The sequence below is a fragment of the Danio rerio genome, chromosome 5 (assembly GCF_049306965.1).
Source record: "Danio rerio strain Tuebingen ecotype United States chromosome 5, GRCz12tu, whole genome shotgun sequence".
Classification (NCBI taxonomy): Eukaryota; Metazoa; Chordata; class Actinopteri; order Cypriniformes; family Danionidae; genus Danio; species Danio rerio.
The window spans coordinates 39,783,836-39,801,960 of NC_133180.1; the positions used below are offsets into that span (position 1 = coordinate 39,783,836).

General features: G+C 40.4%; 1 protein-coding gene across 5 annotated transcripts in view; it reads left to right on the forward strand.

Moving 5' to 3' along the window:
* The window catches only part of fras1 (Fraser extracellular matrix complex subunit 1), a 249,754-nt gene that overhangs the window by 41,919 nt on the left and 189,710 nt on the right, over positions 1–18,125 (forward strand). The window contains exon 1 of one of the 5 annotated variants that reach the window (NM_001130840.1): positions 7,384–7,485. The exons of the other annotated variants lie outside the window; for them this stretch is intronic. Coding sequence (NP_001124312.1) covers positions 7,384–7,485 — 102 coding nt within the window. Of the gene's footprint in view, positions 1–7,383; positions 7,486–18,125 lie in introns of those variants that run through there. 5 annotated transcript variants of the gene reach the window in all.

The window sequence follows — 18,125 nt, forward strand, 5'->3', positions numbered from 1 at the left end:
ACTTTTCTGCAAATATTGACAGACTTTCAAATTATATTGTGAAATATCCAACCTGATCTCATGAGAAAACTTAATGATTCCTCATGTATTATAATTTGATGTTTTGTTAGTTTAGTGGCTAATTCTCACGAGTTCCTACAAGTTTAGTCTTACAAAAATGTGAGATTTTAAAAAGGAGGCGTGGCACTCAACCATGTCCCTAAACCCAACCGTCATTGGGGGATAAGCAAATCATATTAAATTGTACAAATGAGATCATACAAATTCATACGAACTAGCCACTAAATGCAATGAGATTGTGTTGGAAATATCTAATAATATTCCAATTTATTCCAGACTGAAACATGTATTTCATCATTTAAAGGGCACTTCTGATAAAATTCATAATTTGTAAGCTGTTTGGACAGAACTTTGTGTAGGTATAGTATGTCCACAGTCATATTGGGATGATATATTCAATTTAATTCATCTTTGTTTGTATAGCACTTTTACAATGTAGATTGTGTCAAAGCAGCTTCACATAGAAGATTATAGTGAATTGAAACAGTGTCACTTTAGTTTTCAGAGTTTTAAGTTCAGTTCAGTTCAGTTTAGTTCAGTTCAGTGTGTTTTAATATTCACTGCTGAGAGCCTAAACACTGAATAGTAATCCATCAATAAAATAAACACAATAAGTTTCTTTTTAAAAAAATGTTGACATTAAAATAGGATCCAAATCCCTTCCATTTTGAAGCCCACCACAACGTAGGAGTCTGGTTTCCCCATCCACTGAATTGATCGACAGCTGCTTATTAACATGTCTCCATCGTAACTCATATAATCACCTCAACAAGACAGGACGTGTACAACGCGACTGGGATTGAAAGATCTGTTGAGCTCTCTGTGATCATCAATCATCATCAAATGTGAATGAGTTTTACTAGTTTAAAACATTTTTAAAACAGTGCATGTTTGTAATGAATTACAGTGATTTTACAGTCTTTACTATATCAACACAGCAGCAAATTGAAACAATTATAATAGAAGACGCTTCAATCCTGGTTTGTGGACGTTAAATAAGGCTTATTTTGTATGATAACTTAACAAATATCAATACAGCAGTGTTTATTAATGTGTATCCTCTCACATTTATGTGCAAAAACAGTGCTGAGTTAAAAGCAATTGCTGTGTGTATGTATCCACTGTGTGTGCATTTGTGAACTTTGTTACGGCATTGTGCATGACTTGTTGCAGAAAGACTTTAGTGAACTCCACAACAAATGCATCAAATAATCATTGGGAAAGTTCTTACTGTGGTATTTCTCACAAACGTTACGTGAGATCTGCTTCATGTCTGTCACTGTGCTGTTTTTCTGACACAGCTGAGGTGGAGTTTGAGATACACTCTGACAGGCACGTGGGAATAGTGGGCAGGAAAAACTAGCATCAAAGCACAGGCAACTAAAACAGCTACATTGTGTTCAGAGCAGAAAATTATAATATTCACAAAGGTCTAATAAATAATCTGATGGGTGCTTTAAGATGAAACTATACAGATACATTCTGGAGACACAAAAGACTTATCTTCAATCTTGAAAAGGGGGTCAAATATGTGCCTTGTAAACAGCTTAATAATGATCATATTAGTTCATCTATTAAACTTGCAACTATATTAGTCTGCACTGCAGGAGAGAGATTAGAGCTGCTGGATTTACAACATGTTATTTCATTCGTCTTCTCCTGAAAAACATAAGTAATTAGATGTAAAACTATAAAATGAATATAATTATTTCACTAATACCATTATACTATTGTTACCACATCTTAATATATTGTTTTGATAATTGCTTTTCAAGGCATTGGACATATTTTGTTTTCAAACTGCTCATGTGTACAGTAATACTTGTTTCTAATGCTGCATTCACACCAGAGGCCGAAGAAGCGTCAAGTGTCAAGCACGAGTAATTTACATGTTAGGTCAATGCAAAGACGTGAATAGACATCCTGCGGCACGAATGATGCGGTACTGGAGAATGACGTATCGCGAATTGAACATTTTGCGCCTTTGACGTGCGTTTCATGCGAATCACTTAAGTTTGAAAACTGTGTCAGTCATGTTAACAAATGAAGAGCTTGCTCTAGTAGGGGCATGCTTATGACACAGCGCCTGTTGTTGGTGTCCCGGGGGGAAATCCTCCTGCCTTCACTAACAACAGTTCATCAAACTGGGCTCGGCTCAGTCAGAAGCACTACTGAATATTTCCATCATCCAGGCTAAGTTTTTGGAGGAGTTTATGACTCCAGACACGGCTCCAAACGAATCGACGCTGTTTTCAGCCTTCATAAAGCACATAAACACAGTTATTTTCTCAATAAAATTCATGTTAGCCATTTAGCGACAAAGCTAGAGTCAACCAGCAGACAGAAGCCCTGCCCATCACACGAATCCGCAACTGTTGTGAAGTGAATTTTACTGCAAAACCTTGGTTTTGGTTTGATGTTTGGCTGTTGTAGGCTGTGAAATAACTTTACTTATTCAGCATATTGATATGTAACTGTAATCCGGTCAAGAGCTCCCTAAAACTATACTCTAGCTGTGAATTTCTCTAAAAATAATTGACACACATTGTTGACACACATTGACACAAATTACAAAAGCTTGCTATTAGCAAATTATTCATATGCAATTTAAAAATAAACTTCTAATTTGCAGCTTATTAGTAGTCATTCAGGAAATAATAATGTTTAGGCATTGGGTACAAAAAGGGATGTAGAATAAGATAATGCAGAACATGTACTTTATAATAATCAGCCAATATCTTAATAATGGCATGTTAACAAGTCACTAGTTAATAGTGAGAATTGGTTCTTAAACTCAACTAAAATAATTGTACACTTTACACTGTTAGTTATCCATTGCGAATCCAGCATTCGACAGCCCTGTAATATAAATAAACAACATTCACTTTAGACTGATTTTATATTTGATAAGTCCTAATGTGAACTGATATTTCCCTACGTGCACTTTTTATAGCCCTTCCATGTACGCAATCTCTTATTTAGAAATGCTGTTTGAAGCAAGCATCCAACACAGTATTACTGCTGCACTGGGTCCTTTATACAGCACAAGGCATCTGAGGCATACAAGCATTGGCTGTTTTCTTTATGGAGTCACAAATAGCTGGCTCGCAGTATCATATTTGCCTTTCAAATATAGGCCAATCCATGGCGACCTCACTACAGTCATTAGTCTGCTGGCACCCAGCAATCAATGAGAGGAATGCTATACATGCGCCGCTCTCATTCAAAGCAAACGAGTCTCTGAAATGTATTTTATACATTATGGACATGTAATAAAACATGGCCTAACTATAAGAACTCTTTATGTAAAGGGTAGGAATGGGAATGTAGAATATTTCATATCTTCACATCTTCACCTTATGTACAGTTTTTACAAAAGTTAAAATAGAAACATATTTCCTGCCGTGGCGCCAGGGTCAGCTGTTTTTCCTGATACACTCAAAGCCATGCTAAAATAATCTCCGGATAGTAACAGGAGTATCACAGGGTTTGCTAATTCCGGATAGGACTGAATTAAATATAACAGAACACCTGCTTTAGCAATCCAGAGAGCGTAGGTATTAGGTGAAGCATCGTTCTTGTAGAAAATGCATGAGCTCAGCATGTGCTTTAATGTACCGTAAGAAGTCAATATTACACTGGACTGAATGGAAATTGGTAATATGTTACTGTAGGACTGGTTAGATGTTTTTTGCTTTTCATTTTTTTTCTCACTTGGATTTGGTGTGTGGTATTGATTTTAGCTTGACCTTTTAAAGATTTCGATGGGAGAGAACCAAATGAAATAGCAGCGTTCGGATCGGACGGTAGAGACTCAAATCCATCTTTGAAAACGTCTCGGGTTACGTATGTAACCATAGTTCCCCGAGAGGGAACGAGACACTGCGTCTAACCAGAACGCTAGGGGAACACCTCTTTTATACGCGTCTTGAAGCACATGTGAAATCAATCTAATGTAATTAAGCAGGTGTCGTCAGACCAGAGAGTATAAAAGCCTGTACTGAGCATTCAGTTTCAACTTCGAATTTGCTTGAAAGAAGTAACAGGCAGAAGAGAGTATGGCGGAATACGCAGTGTCTCGTTCCCTCTCGGGGAACTATGGTTACATACGTAACCCGAGACGTTCCCCTTCTAGGGAACTTCAACACTGCGTCTAACCAGAACGCTAGGGGAACGCAATACCCACTAGGCCAGACTCACTGCTGACTGTGAACGCACACTACGCAGTGAGAATAGAGGACCCTGGTGAGGGGTCTACATCGAGTTGATAGTGACGCACAAATGTATGTGGAGTCGACCATCCTGCCGCCAAACAAATGTCAGAAAGGGCTGAGCCCGAAATAGAAGCTTTGGAGGCCCCGACAGCCCTTGTGGAGTGGGCCTTAACAAATTTAGGTGCAGGGCGTCCAGCAGCCTGATAGGTAAATGAGATAGTCTCAACTATCCAATTACTTATTGTCTGCTTATTTGCCGGACTCCCCCTTTTTGAGGGTCCGAAGCAGACCAGTAACTGTTCACTCTTTCTCCAGTTGATAACCCGGTTAACATATGTATTCAGAGCTCTAACTGGGCAGAGTAAGTTTAACTTCTCTTGGTCCGACGACTGAAATGGGGGCGGGTTAAAGGCCTGTAGCACAGCAGGTCTCGCCACATGAGTGGGCACCTTAGGCACGTACCCCGGTCTGGGATAAAGAAAGGCTTTGGACATGCCTGGAGCAAACTCCAGAAATGAAGGTGCAACCGACAAAGCCTGGAGGTCACCAACCCTTTTTAAGGAAGAAATAGCTAATAAGAAAGCTGTTTTTAGTGTCAGAAACTTATCTGACGCCTTCTGCAGTGGCTCAAATGGGGGAACAGAGATGCCCTCGAGCACCAATGTTAAATCCCATGTCGGTACCCTGTGTGTGCTGACAGGCCTTAGCCTTATGGCTCCACGAAGGAAGCGACGAATTAGCGGATCCTGTCCTAGTGACTCATCATCTAGGGGAGAACGGTAGGCCGCTATAGCTGACACGTACACTCTCAGAGTGGATGCAGCTAACCCAGCAGACAGGCGATCTTGGAGAAATTCCAGCACTGAGGCTACCTGGCAGCTGACTGGGTTCAGCTGGTGTTCTCTGCACCAAGCTGAAAAGAGAGCCCATTTTAGGGCATAAAGCTTCCTTGTGGAGGGAGCCCTGGAGCTTAGAATGGTCTGAGCAACCTCGGTTGACAGTCCATACTCTATGAGGTGGGCCCCCTCAGAGGCCACACCCACAGTTTCCACAGGTCGGGTAGGGGATGAAGTATCATTCCTCCCGCCTGGGACAGAAGGTCCCTCCTGATGGGGATCTCCCACGGGAGATCCGCCAGCAGGGCTATGAGGTCCGAAAACCAAATCCTGGTAGGCCAAACCGGGGCTACCAGCAGTAACTGTACTCAGTCTTGACGGACCCTCTCCAGGACTCCTGGGAGCAGAGCGATCGGGGGAAAAGCATACAGACGTAGCCTCGGCTATGTCTGAACCATGGCAACCAGTCACAGAGGGGCTGGATGCGAGAGAGAAAACCATAGTACGCAATGCGTGGTCTCTTGGGAAGCAAACAGGTCTACCTGCGCTTTCCTTAATCTTTCCCAAATGGACTCCACCACCTCGGGGTGAAGAAGTTTCCATTCCCTGGATCTCACCCCCTGCCTCGACAGGAGATCTGCTCCCATGTTCAGATGGCCCGGGACATACATTGCCCTGATGGACAGGATTTTGTTCTGGGCCCACAGGAGGATCCGATGTGCTAGTTTGCATAGCATTCGAGACTTCAGACCCCCCTGCTGGTTGATGTAAGCGACCACCAATGTGTTGTTCGTGCAGACTAAAACATGATGGCCCCTTAGATCTGGGAGAAAGTGTTTTAAGGCCAGAAACACGGCCATCATCTCCAGGCAGTTTATGTGCCAGTAATGATGATGTTCTCCCCATCGTCCCACTGCGGGAAGCCCCCTCAGGGTTGCTCCCCAGCCCGTTAGAGAAGCATCTGTCATAAGCATGACGCGATGACAGACAGCCCCCAACACTAGGCCCTGGGACAGGAACCTGGGCATTTTCCACATACTTAAGGCTCGAAGGCAGTGCCGCGAGACCTTGATCATGCGGATCAAGCCCGTTGCTCCCTAGCCCGTCAGAGAAGCATTTGTCATAGGCATGACGCGATGACAGACAGCCCCCAACACTGGGCCCTGGGACAGGAACCAGGGTATTTTCCACATACTTAAGGCTCGAAGGCAGCGCCGCGAGACCTTGATCATGCGGAAAGGATTCCCCTTGAGGGAAAACCCCCTGGATTTGAGCCACCACTGCAGGGGTCTCATGTACAGCAGACCGAACGGAATCACGCTGGCTGCTGCTGCCATGAGACCCAACAACCTCTGAAAGTGTTTCACAGTGATGAACTGGCCTAGTTTGACTCTGTGTACGGTTGACTGAATCGAAGCGATTCATGGCGGGGACAGACGTGCTCGCATCGTCATGGAGTCCCATAGCACACCTAAAGAAATGGTCGTCCTGGCTGGAACAAGCACACTTCTTGCGGTGTTTAACCGAAACCTCAACCTTCTGATATGGGTGAGAACGACATCTCGATGCCGAACTGCCATATCGTGAGTCTGAGCTAGAATTAGCCAATCGTCTATGTAGTTTAGGATACGTATCCCCTGCATACGAAGTGGAGCTAGTGCCGCTTCGACTATTTTGGTAAAGGTTCGAGGTGACAGAGCTAGGCCGAATGGAAGAACCCGATACTGGAACGCTTCGCCCCCGCAAGCGAACCTCAGGTATTTCCTGTGTTGGGGAAGGATGGAAATATGGAAGTATGCGTCTTTCAGGTCTATCGTCACAAACCAGTCCTCGGACTGAATTTGTGACACCACGTTTTTGATGGTTAACATCCTGAACCTGAGGGCCTCGACGGACCGATTTAGATTTCTCAGATCTAATATGGGACGCAATCCCCCATCCTTTTTGGGAACTATAAAATACCGACTGTAAAACCCTGACTCTTTGTCGAGTGGGAGAACACGCTCTATTGCGCCTTTTATTAATAAGGCCAGTACTTCCTGTTCCATAACCAGAGCCTGTTCTGGCTTCACTATGGTGGGTGCAATACCGTTGAAGCAAGGTGGGCGTGCACAAAACTGTATTTTGTAGCCATGTTCTACTGTGAACAGGACCCACTGGGACACCATCGGCAGGTGTTTCCACGCTGCCAAAAAATGTGCTAGGGGTACCAGCCTCTCGAGACTGGCCTCTGGTTGTTCTTTGACCCCCCTGCAGAGGGGGTGGGGCCCCCAATGCCCTCAGACACTGAGGAACGCCCACCCCGGGAGACACAGAGCCCCCCACCAGCATACGTGGTGAGGTGGTCTCTCCCTTTCTCCGCGGACCCTGGTTCAGTGAGAGCGCTGAATGGTGCTCTCAGTGTCCAGGGGGGGCCCTGGAAAGCCTGACTCCCAACACGTCAGGACTTTGTTTTATCCTTTGTACTTTATGATATGAGGAGCTGGTTGACGGCTGGCCCTGACTTTTTGATCTTGGGGGGAGAAAGTCCCCGAGGGAGCTAGAGCGTTTTTTAACTCTGTCGAGGGATTCGGCGACGCGATCAACGGCGTCACCGAAGAGCCCTGAGCTCGATATTGGAGCGTCCATAAGAATAGCTCTATCGGTTTCTGACACTTCTGCTTGTGTCAGCCAGAGGTGCCGCTCAGTAGCCACCAGGGTAGCCATAGATCGCCCCAAACTAGAGGCTGCCTCTTTAGTAGCTCTTAAAGCTAGATCTGACGCCCGAAGAGCTTCTCGAAGCTGTTCGGGTGTTGCTCCCCCACCATCTAGGCACTCTTTAATTAGGTCAGCCTGATATGCCTGCAGCACTGACATGGTGTGCAGGCATCCAACAGACTGACCAGCCGTCATATATGCTTTACTGACTAGACCCGATGTTACTCTTAATGGTCTCGACAACAAAGGAGGGACCCTTGCAGTTTAGATCTGAACGACGATGACACGCTAAGTCCTCTTCTATCATTGGCATTACTGTACATGCCTTTTCCCCTAGCCCACGAACTGCTGAATAAATAGCTGTTTTTGGTGTCATTAACCATGCTGAATACGGATTTTTCCATGATTTAGAAACCGCATCATGTAGTTCGGGACAAAAGGGGAGGTCCCTTAGTGGAGGATCTACTCTGGGTAATTCTCTCTCATCCAGCATTCCTGTCAGACGCAGCTGCTGCTGCTCACGTGCTGGCTGCCAATCTATTACTTCGAACCTGTCAGCAGCACGTGAAATCACCTCCACTAACTCCTCATATTCCACTGACTGGGGCGGCAGATTCCCCGACCCTCTTTTTATTTGTTGCTGCGGCGCCTCGGTTTCCTCGGAAACGGAGGACGCCGCCCTCCCACGAGGCGCAGAAGAAACCGCAGAGCGTGCTTCTGACGCTCCCGAAGGAGGATTAGATCTCACGGATCCAGAGAGAGAAAGGACAGAGTCCGTCTCCATCTCATCCGCCAGATCTAGCTGCGAACCCCACGACCGAAATCGACGCTCAGCCTCAGCACGAGCGGGACCCGAACCGCGAGGAGCGTGCGCCACGGGAGCTTTATTAAAGAACTCTCTCCGACTGCGCAGCTCTTTACGGGAGAGAACGTCACAGTGTCCACAGTCAGCATTCTCAAATGCTACCAGGGCATGCTCTTCTCCCAAACACTCTAAACACAAATCATGTGAGTCACCAGCCGTAATAAAGCGAGGGCATGGAGGCACACAACGTTTAAAGTTTTTCTCTGCCATACCAAAATAAAAAAGTAAGTTGTCAGTTTTTTTGTATTTTGTGTATGCAAATCAGTAATGAAAGTTCACAGAAAGAGGGTGTATTTTCACGTGCGTGCTTCTTGAAAGCAAAGAAGTTGAAACTGAATGCTCAGTACAGGCTTTTATACTCTCTGGTCTGACGACACCTGCTTAATTACATTAGATTGATTTCACATGTGCTTCAAGACGCGTATAAAAGAGGTGTTCCCCTAGCGTTCTGGTTAGACGCAGTGTTGAAGTTCCCTAGAAGGGGAACATCACTTTAAATTTGTTAAACCTACCCTTCAGACTTGTAAACCCTGAGAGCATCTGGGCTGTAAGCTATAAACCGTCCCAGAGATACCCGAGTCAGTCTATTCTTACATTTCCAATCTGACACATTGATTGAAACAAAACACTTCTGTGTCCATGAGGCTCTGTGCTTGCAGGATAATGCACTGTAATGGAAAGGAAATGAGTGTGCCATCCAGTGCCAGTCAAACATTTACCTGAGCAATTTTTAACCTTGTATAGTTCTTTGCTCATACAGTATATATAGAGTGCACAGCATATATGAGTACACTTCCCACAAATATCTAATTTAAATGAATAATAATAATAACAATAATAATAATAATAATAATAATAACGCTTTACAATATTATATCTGTGCACATACATTAGAATAGTCAGTACTGAAGCCAAATCTGGAGCTAATCTGAGTAATTTATAGTAATGGTTCAAAAATTTACAGGGAAAAAAAATACATTATTATTATTATTTTTAATTAGTATTAGTTTTTACTATGCCTGTACCATTTCAATATTTTTTAACATGTTAACGTTCTTTTAGTTCTGTTGTTTCTTTGATGCTTCAAAAACGTAGCCCTATGTACATTTCTGGAGATTGCAGATTACAGTATGTAGCCAGATCTGCGTTAGGCTTCATTTTATCTTTAAAATGAACAATATAGTGCGGTGTCACAGATGCAGAGAGTTGAGCACAACAATGGGGTTCGAGTCTGGTAAAGAACAGTTCCAGAAAGCAGGTTTGACAAAAACCAAACCTAAAAAAAATAAACATGTAAATAACAGAGTGGGAATGTGATAAAATCTGAAAATGTTGTAAATATCTTTCCTTTTTCTTGATTGCTTTTTAAAACACTGCCGTTGGGTTTAGGGAAGAGGGTGGATGCTGGTCAGTCTGTGCTTTTTTAAAACACTATTGGTTGGGTTTAGGGAAGGGGAAGGGTGGGGGGAATCGGTTGATTGGTCAGTCATTCAGTCAATTAGTCGGTCGACAGCGGCCTCTGATAGATTTACACTAAAACTGCTGGCACAAATGGCACCCGCGAGAGAAAATTTGAGATCTGAAAAAGCATACACAGCGGCCTTTGGTGGATTTGCGAAAACAAAAAAACTGCAAATAAACGTAGTTCCTGGCATCTTTTTGGTGCTCTCCAGAAAAGTATATAGGGGTACATAATCAGAATGAGCCTGGGTTTTATTTATCATATACAAATTGTTGATCGCCCACTTTAATTATGTTCTGTTTTTGTTTTCATATATATCACTGCAGAAAGCAGTTTCGACAAATGAGACACATTCAAACTGACAAACTGATGTATGTGCAATCGAATAGAAAATTAAACGGAAAGAAAATGAAAAGTTTTAATGGCGACCCTGTTGTGTTCACTCAGTGATTCGTTCTTTAATCCATCTGTCTATGATTGCTGGCACAGAATCAGGCTCACTGAAAATCAGTCAACGGAAATGTTTAATTGTGTTTGCGTACCTGAATTCTTCATGACCTGAAGGCACAGCTGTTGTGTCAAATGCACACATACTCTCCTGTCACCGCAAATGCATTTGCCCCATTATGACTGCCGTGCTTGTGCAGTCAGGTTGGTGTTTAGGATCCACAAACACAGCAGGAAGGTAAAAGAAAAGGTTCCACAATTATTTTATACCTCCAGGGAGAAATGTAGTTAGAAGAAGAAGAAAAAAAACTGATTAATGGCAAATTCTTTTGCAGAAAAATCACTAGCTCTCTCTGAACACTTACTCAGTTATTTATGAAATTTGCTATACAAACTCTTTCAGGGCAAACAGCAGAAATCTAGAAGTACATGGAACTTTTCTGAGGCAAACATTCAGGCACTTTCTGTATAAATATTTTATAATTTACACAACGGCATGTGAAAAGTATGTATTATTTTGAATTTGCATATCTGACCATGCACTGTTGCAGCTATATGTGGACAGTAAAACCAGACTGTAGCAAATGTGGTGCTAGATCAGTCTCAAAAATAATACATTTACAAAATGAAATTCATACATGCACAGCACAATTCACATTTACAAAATCCAATTTGTAAACTGGATTTGTGTATTTTTAAATTGTGTTTTGAATTTATGAATTTGATTTGTGTTTATGAATCATGTTTTAAATTTATGAATTGGATTTGTATTTTCAAAACCTTTTTGAATTTACGAATTGGATTTGAAAATTACTAATTGGATTTGTGTATTTTTGAATCATGTTTTAAATTTAAGAATTTGATTTGTGTATTTTCGAACCATGTTTTGAATTTAGTAAATTGATTTGTATGTTTATGAATCGTGTTTTTAATTTGCGAATAGGATATGTGCATTTTCTAATTGTGTTTTGAATTTACTAATTGATTTGTGTGTTTGTGAACTGTGTTTTGAATTTACGAATTGGATTTGTGTCACGCCTGGGTTCTCTCAGAAAGGCAAAGGATTGCAGGATTTATCAAACATGTAGATTTATTTATAAACACTCACTTGGAAGGACATAGAAAACACAGGAGACTCAGGAACAACACAGGTTGTGGATGGCGCACAACCAAGAATACCGGACCACCACTAAACAACACACATGACTATAAATACATAGGACATGATGACTATGATGACACACAGGGGATAAATGCAGGTAAAACTGATGAACATAATGAAATGGCGGGAAACAGAACAAAGGAGCACATGAAGAAGGTCATATGACGAAAACACAGGGGCCTGACAATTTGTGTATTTTCGAATGGTGTTTTGAATTTACTAATTGGATTTGTATGTTTATGAATCATGTTTAACATTTATAAATTGGATTTGTGTATTTTCAAATAGTGTTTTGAGTTTATTATTTGGATTTATGTGTTTATGAATTGTGTTTTGAATGTATGAATTGTATTTGTGTATTTTCTAATCATGTTTTGAATTTACGAATAAGATTTGTGTGTTTATAAATCTTGTTTTGAACTTATAATTGGATTTGTATATTTTCAAATTGTGTTTTGTTTTTACAAATTGATTACGAATTGTGTTGTGGACCTATGAATTGTATTTTGTAAATGTATTATTTTTGAGACTGATCTGACTCCATAGCAAATGGCACTATAAATACCCCATATAAGTGAAAACAAAAAGGAGTAACATTAATTTTGAAAATTTAAAACACACATAAGCAAACATAATGTAAATGGGTGAGGGACAAAATACCGTGGAAAAAAATGTGGATAGCATAATTCATTGGTCTATTTAAGGCTAAGGAATTAACTGAATGTATTTTTTTTACTCTGTAGATATTACTTTAATTTTATCTGTGTGCAGTTAATATGCAGTGTGCAAACTGCTTTGACTAACATGGTTCTTAGGCATGCTGGGCTGTGATTCCTACAATTTATCAGTTGGTAGTGTTGGTAACTGACTTCAAACTCAAGCTGTGCGTATCATCTTTTATTCATTGAACTCTCAGATTCCAGCCTCTCATATGCAGACAGAATGAGAGGGAAGATGTTGCTTGCCACATATGGTGAGAGAACAGGTCAGTTGCATAATGAAGCTCAATGATAATGTTTGGACTGGTTGATAGGTACAGTAGTTTGCACTATTTTGAAATGGCAGGTCAAGCATCTCAATAAATAGGGATTGTTTTTGTAAGCAGCTATTTTAGATGAGCTTAGTTTTTGTTTTTTGTTCACTTTTGTTAGGTTTTTAATTTACTTAATTTATTTATTTGCTTACTTATTTGTTTGCTTTTGATTGGTGTGATGCATTACCCAAACAGCTATTAATAGCAAACAGTTATTTTAGCTGATGCTAGTTCATGTAGTTTTGTTGTGTATACTTTATTTACTTTTTTAGTATTGGCTTGATTTTGTTTGTTTTTACTTCATTCACTTTGATTTGCTTTTGTTAATTTTTTTTGTTTGGCTTACTATTGTTTTGGTCACTTTGGTTTATTTGTTTCGTTTCGGTTGCACCATTGTTTGCATTTGATATTGCTTTATTAAATAGTGCTTTATTCGCTTTTGTTGTGTCTTTGTTTTTTATTTGTTTTGTTTTTTTGCTATTTGTTGCTTTTACTTTGCACATGTTGTTTAGTTTGTGTTTTAGTTTTTTTAGTTGGTTTGCATGTGTATTTTTTTTCTTTTTCGCTTGCTTTTTGCTTTTTTGTCAGATTTTTTTTCTATTTGTGCTTCTGAGTGCTTTGTTTATTTTTTGCTCTTTACATTTGTTTTGTTTGATTTGTTTTTCCATTTATGGCTCATTGTTTTTTTTTTTTTTTTTTTTTTTTGCTTTTTTAGCCTCACTAACACCACTTCCAGCAACAACCTAGTTGTCCCATGTAGTCTCCCTTCAAGGTACTGACCGGGCGCAACCCTGCCTAGCTTTAGTGGGAATTTAGTTTAGTGGGAACCCTGCTTACCATGTGAGAAATGCAGAGAGCTAACTGCTGGCGAAAATATTGTTTTTGATGAATATGTTTTTTGCTTTTGTTGGTTTGCACAGTTCAATTTTGTTTACATTTGTTTTCTTTGCTTTTTGTTTGCTTTTTTGTTTACCTTTTGATTAGTTTTTTAGCAAAGAACACCACAAATGTGTTGCAGACTCATGACTGACAACTTATAAGTTATTTTTTATTTGCACAGATTCTGCTGTATATATACATTTTACACATGATGCCTTTGCCTCTTGGAGAGCTCCTCATTAACAACCTATTCTTGTCAGCATTCTCTCGTGCAAGTTATACTTCAGCCGTGAAAAAGTGAATTGTACCAATGACCTGCAATACCCTTTATAATCCCAAACATATGCTTATAATCCTCTTAGTACAGGCCTTTTTTGTCAAATGTCTAGCTCCCCTTCCAGTCCTTCCATGAAATCTGCAGGGAGTAGAGATCGCTTCATTGCAGTCGTCCTCCAAGTTTGACATCCATCTGTCTCCAGCTCTCCAGCCCTCGGTGGGGTTTGGCTCAGCCTCAGACCCCTTGAGTCTTGCTCAAAGAGTTCTTGTGATTGACTGCAGTTTTTTCTTTGGAGGAAGCCCGCTTGTGGCCTGCTTTTTCTGATAGGCTACTGCTGACCTTTAAAGCTGCCAAAGCACTGGGCAATTTGTAATCCATACATCCTTATTTTTCACCCCATGGCCCAATTTTGGCCTGGTCTGTTCTCAGGTGCTCCGTTTCTATGGTAATGCATACAATTTGCAGCATCACAGTTTGCACAGGCTAGTCTGGCAAAGATGAAAGATCTCAAATGTGGTTACAGTGTCATTTATATACAAACGCGAAATGCAAGCAACACTTATGACTTTAGAAAACAACCTTTTTCAGAAAGTATTGATTGCTACGGGTGCGAATATGATTTTGTTTTGATTCACAAAAATGCCAGAATGTTTGAAGAAAGGTTGGTGAGAAGTAAATCAATACATACAGTGCTTATTGTTCTTGAGCAGAGCACTGTTTACATAGACTAGTGCACTTTAGTCGATAGTCTGGGGCAGCAGAGGTCCCCAGCAGAGTGTTTGTCAAGCCTTTTGTTTTCATTTTAAAATTTTTGGTTGAATACATAAATAAACAGTTCAGGGTGATGGGGAAGTAGGAGAGTCTATAAAGCTAATATAAAAGTGCTGTTTGTAAACACTTTTTAAACACATTTTAAGAGGTTTCTTGTTTATTATTATATAAAAAAATCTGCTGTTGGCAGATCCAGGATTCAGGACTCAATTCCTAATATACAATGTGTGAATTATACATTGACAATAAGGAGGGGGGACAAACTATCTGTCTAATTTGACTTTACTTTTAAGCTATATGTAGAAACAATTCAGACTGTTGAATGACTTTTTTCTCAGATAGTGAACACGTTGGGCCCTATCATACACCTGGCATAATAAGGCGCAAGACGTGTTTGCTGTGACGTGTTGCTATTTTCAAACCAGTGCAACACTAATTTTCTCGGTTTCCACCATGTTGTTTAAATAGCAAATCCACTTTGTGGACTCATGGGTGTTAGAAAAGAGGTGTGTTAAGGCGCATTGTTGGCAAGTTGCTATTTTGAGAAACTAAAATAGAGTATGCAATAATCCAGCTGAAAGTAGGTCTAAAGTCCAGCTTAGAGCACGCTAATTGTGCGCCTCGCTTACAGATTGCTTAAAACACGCAAGATGTACAGGAATACACAAGAGATTTTCCACTTAAAAAGTCCACCATGAAAGGGAATGTGAGATGAGACTCTGATTGGTTTATTCTCAAAACACACCTATAACTCATTAAGAGAATAACCTCAACGCTGTTAGACTATGAGCCACAGCGCAGAGCAAAATTTTTCGTCCTTAAAATAGCAAAAGTGGATTTGGACACGCCATTAATGTTCGCTTTAGACTTTGCACCTAGATCGTTAAAATAGAGCCCACAGACTGATTGGCGCGATTATGCATTCACAATGGTATGAACCATTATAGAGGTGGTCAAATGGATAGCTATTATTGTATTTATTAACATTATCATTTAAAATACAGATCAGAGGGAACTTTTCTCAGTTTCAAAGGGTCATACATCTTGTTTTTATGTTTTTCAGGGAGGTTAAACTTTAATATAATAATTCAACTGCTCAATAACTCAACAACAGTAGTAAACTTTATTTAATCATGCATCATGTATTAATACATTATTTGTATGCTGTTAAAATAAAACTATATTGCAGCTTTATTATTTCAGTTATAATGAAATTGACTCTGCAAGTCATTTCAAATGACATTAAAATATCAAATATGTGATCATAAAGAGACATCTTCCATCCCTAAACATTTGAATGCTAAGGTGAATGTAATTTATTTTTTAAACTACATTTATATTTATGGAGGAAAAAAAACTGAGCAAGATAAGAATGACTGAACTACCTTGCTTATGAATTTGTTAGATCAACCATCCAGCGTATAGATGTTAAAAATTAACAAAAGAAACACTGCCTGCATTCCTCAGGGTCAGAAGCAACACATTTAAAGTGGTTCTTTTCTCCTGGCAAAACTCCTGCATTGTTTGACTGAAACTGCCCTAAGAACGGGTTTGACACAAAGCCTTTTTTTTTGTAAATAATTCACCATCACTCTTTCTTGATCTAAAGGAATGTCTTCACCTGAACCATCTAGAGAGCGTTTTTGTTTACACAGGTAGAGCCCAGGTGAACAGATTTACCTGGCGAGAGTGCAGTGGTGTTGTTTTCCCTGTAGTCTTTCAAGGTTTAATTATTTAGTATGGTGTGTTGAGCGTAAGTGCTTGTTGAGGTGAAGTGAACTTTGGTGTTTTAAATATGTCACAGTTGTTCCCTGGATGGCGGAAATGCCACGTAAGTTTTGTTTTTTGTATTCGTGATGTACACAAAAGTCACAATTATGTAGAAATATTCTGTGAAAGAGGTCATTCACCACATGGACATGATTCTGTCATCATTAATTCATCTTTTTTTTTTGTTTAAAAAAAAAGTCCTTTGAACACAAAGGCTTTTTCACTGAAAGTTTTGAAACTTCCATTAAGACACCAGTAAATCCATGTGAATCAAGTGGTTCAAATGGTTAGTTCACCTTAAATAATTCTAAATACCTCATCATTTACTCTCACTCATGTGGGTTTTAAAATTTTATGAGTTTCTATAGCTGCGTCCCAAATGGCACACTATACACTATGCACTCATGCACTATGTACTTATGCACTTACACACTCAACAGGAAAGTATATGTATGTAGTGTTGTCCCAAATGGCACACTAATGTTTTTTTACTAAGCGGAAATTCAAACCGTTTCCCTGAAGACGTTTGACGGTTGCCAAATCATTGAAATAAATGACCAAACTATCAAATAAAACCTGCCGTGAGTATTGCCGCATTCACCATCGGGAGGCGCTATAATCACTCTCGTAGGAGAATTTTGCTTTCACCATCCAAAATAAATAAAGTTATTCAACATGTGCGTCCGATAGCTCCGCCCCTTCCGCTACGTAAGCAAACCTGCGGTCGTTGAGTGCGTGAAGTGTCCATCATTACACACTTCATTTTAGGGGCTGAATGAGTGCATCATCCGGGTAATTGAAGTGCTCTTTTTATTTTTAGTGTTTTCAGTGTGAACACACTACTTACACTATTTATACTACAAAATGGCGTAGAAGTGCATAAGTGTGCGATTTGGGACGCAGCTTTTCTTTTGTTAAACATGAAATAAGATGTTTTGATGAATGCTGGTAGCTGGATTCTGCTTCAGTAGTAGCAGAGAGCATAGAATCACGAAGAGGTGACACTCTTGTGCAATTTGGGAAACCGGCCCTCTTGGAACGAAAACTCCAATAGAACAACAGCATATTATAAGTCTGTGAAATAAACTATTAAAAGTGCAGATGATTGTGATTGTAAGTGTTGTATTGTCGTCTTTCAGGTTGTATCTCAGCGTTAATGCGCTTTTTAAATAAATAAATAAATAAAAAAAGCAGCTGCTTGCCATCAAGACAGCAATAAGATCCAATGGCCAGCTGATCGCTTTCACTCCAAAATGGCGGAATCCGAGGCTGTAGCTGGGCTTTCTTTCATTGAAATTATCTTACACTACAATCAAGTTAGCTTATTAGTTTTTACAAATTTAAGTGGATCGAACATAAAACAAGAGACATAAGAGACACTTGCTTTATATAGAACATGTTTAGCTTTGGGGCGAGGCAGTGGCACAGTAGGTAGTGCTGTCGCCTCACAGTAAGAAGGTTGCTGGGTCGCTGGTTCGAACCTCGGCTCAGTTGGTGTTTCTGTGTGGAGTTTGCATGTTCTCCCTGCCTTTGCGTGGGTTTCCTCCAGGTGCTCTGGTTGAATACAGGTGAATTGGGTAGGCTAAATTGTCTGTAGTGTATGAGTGTGTGTGTGGATGTTTCCCAGAGATGGGTTGCGGCTGGAAGGGCAT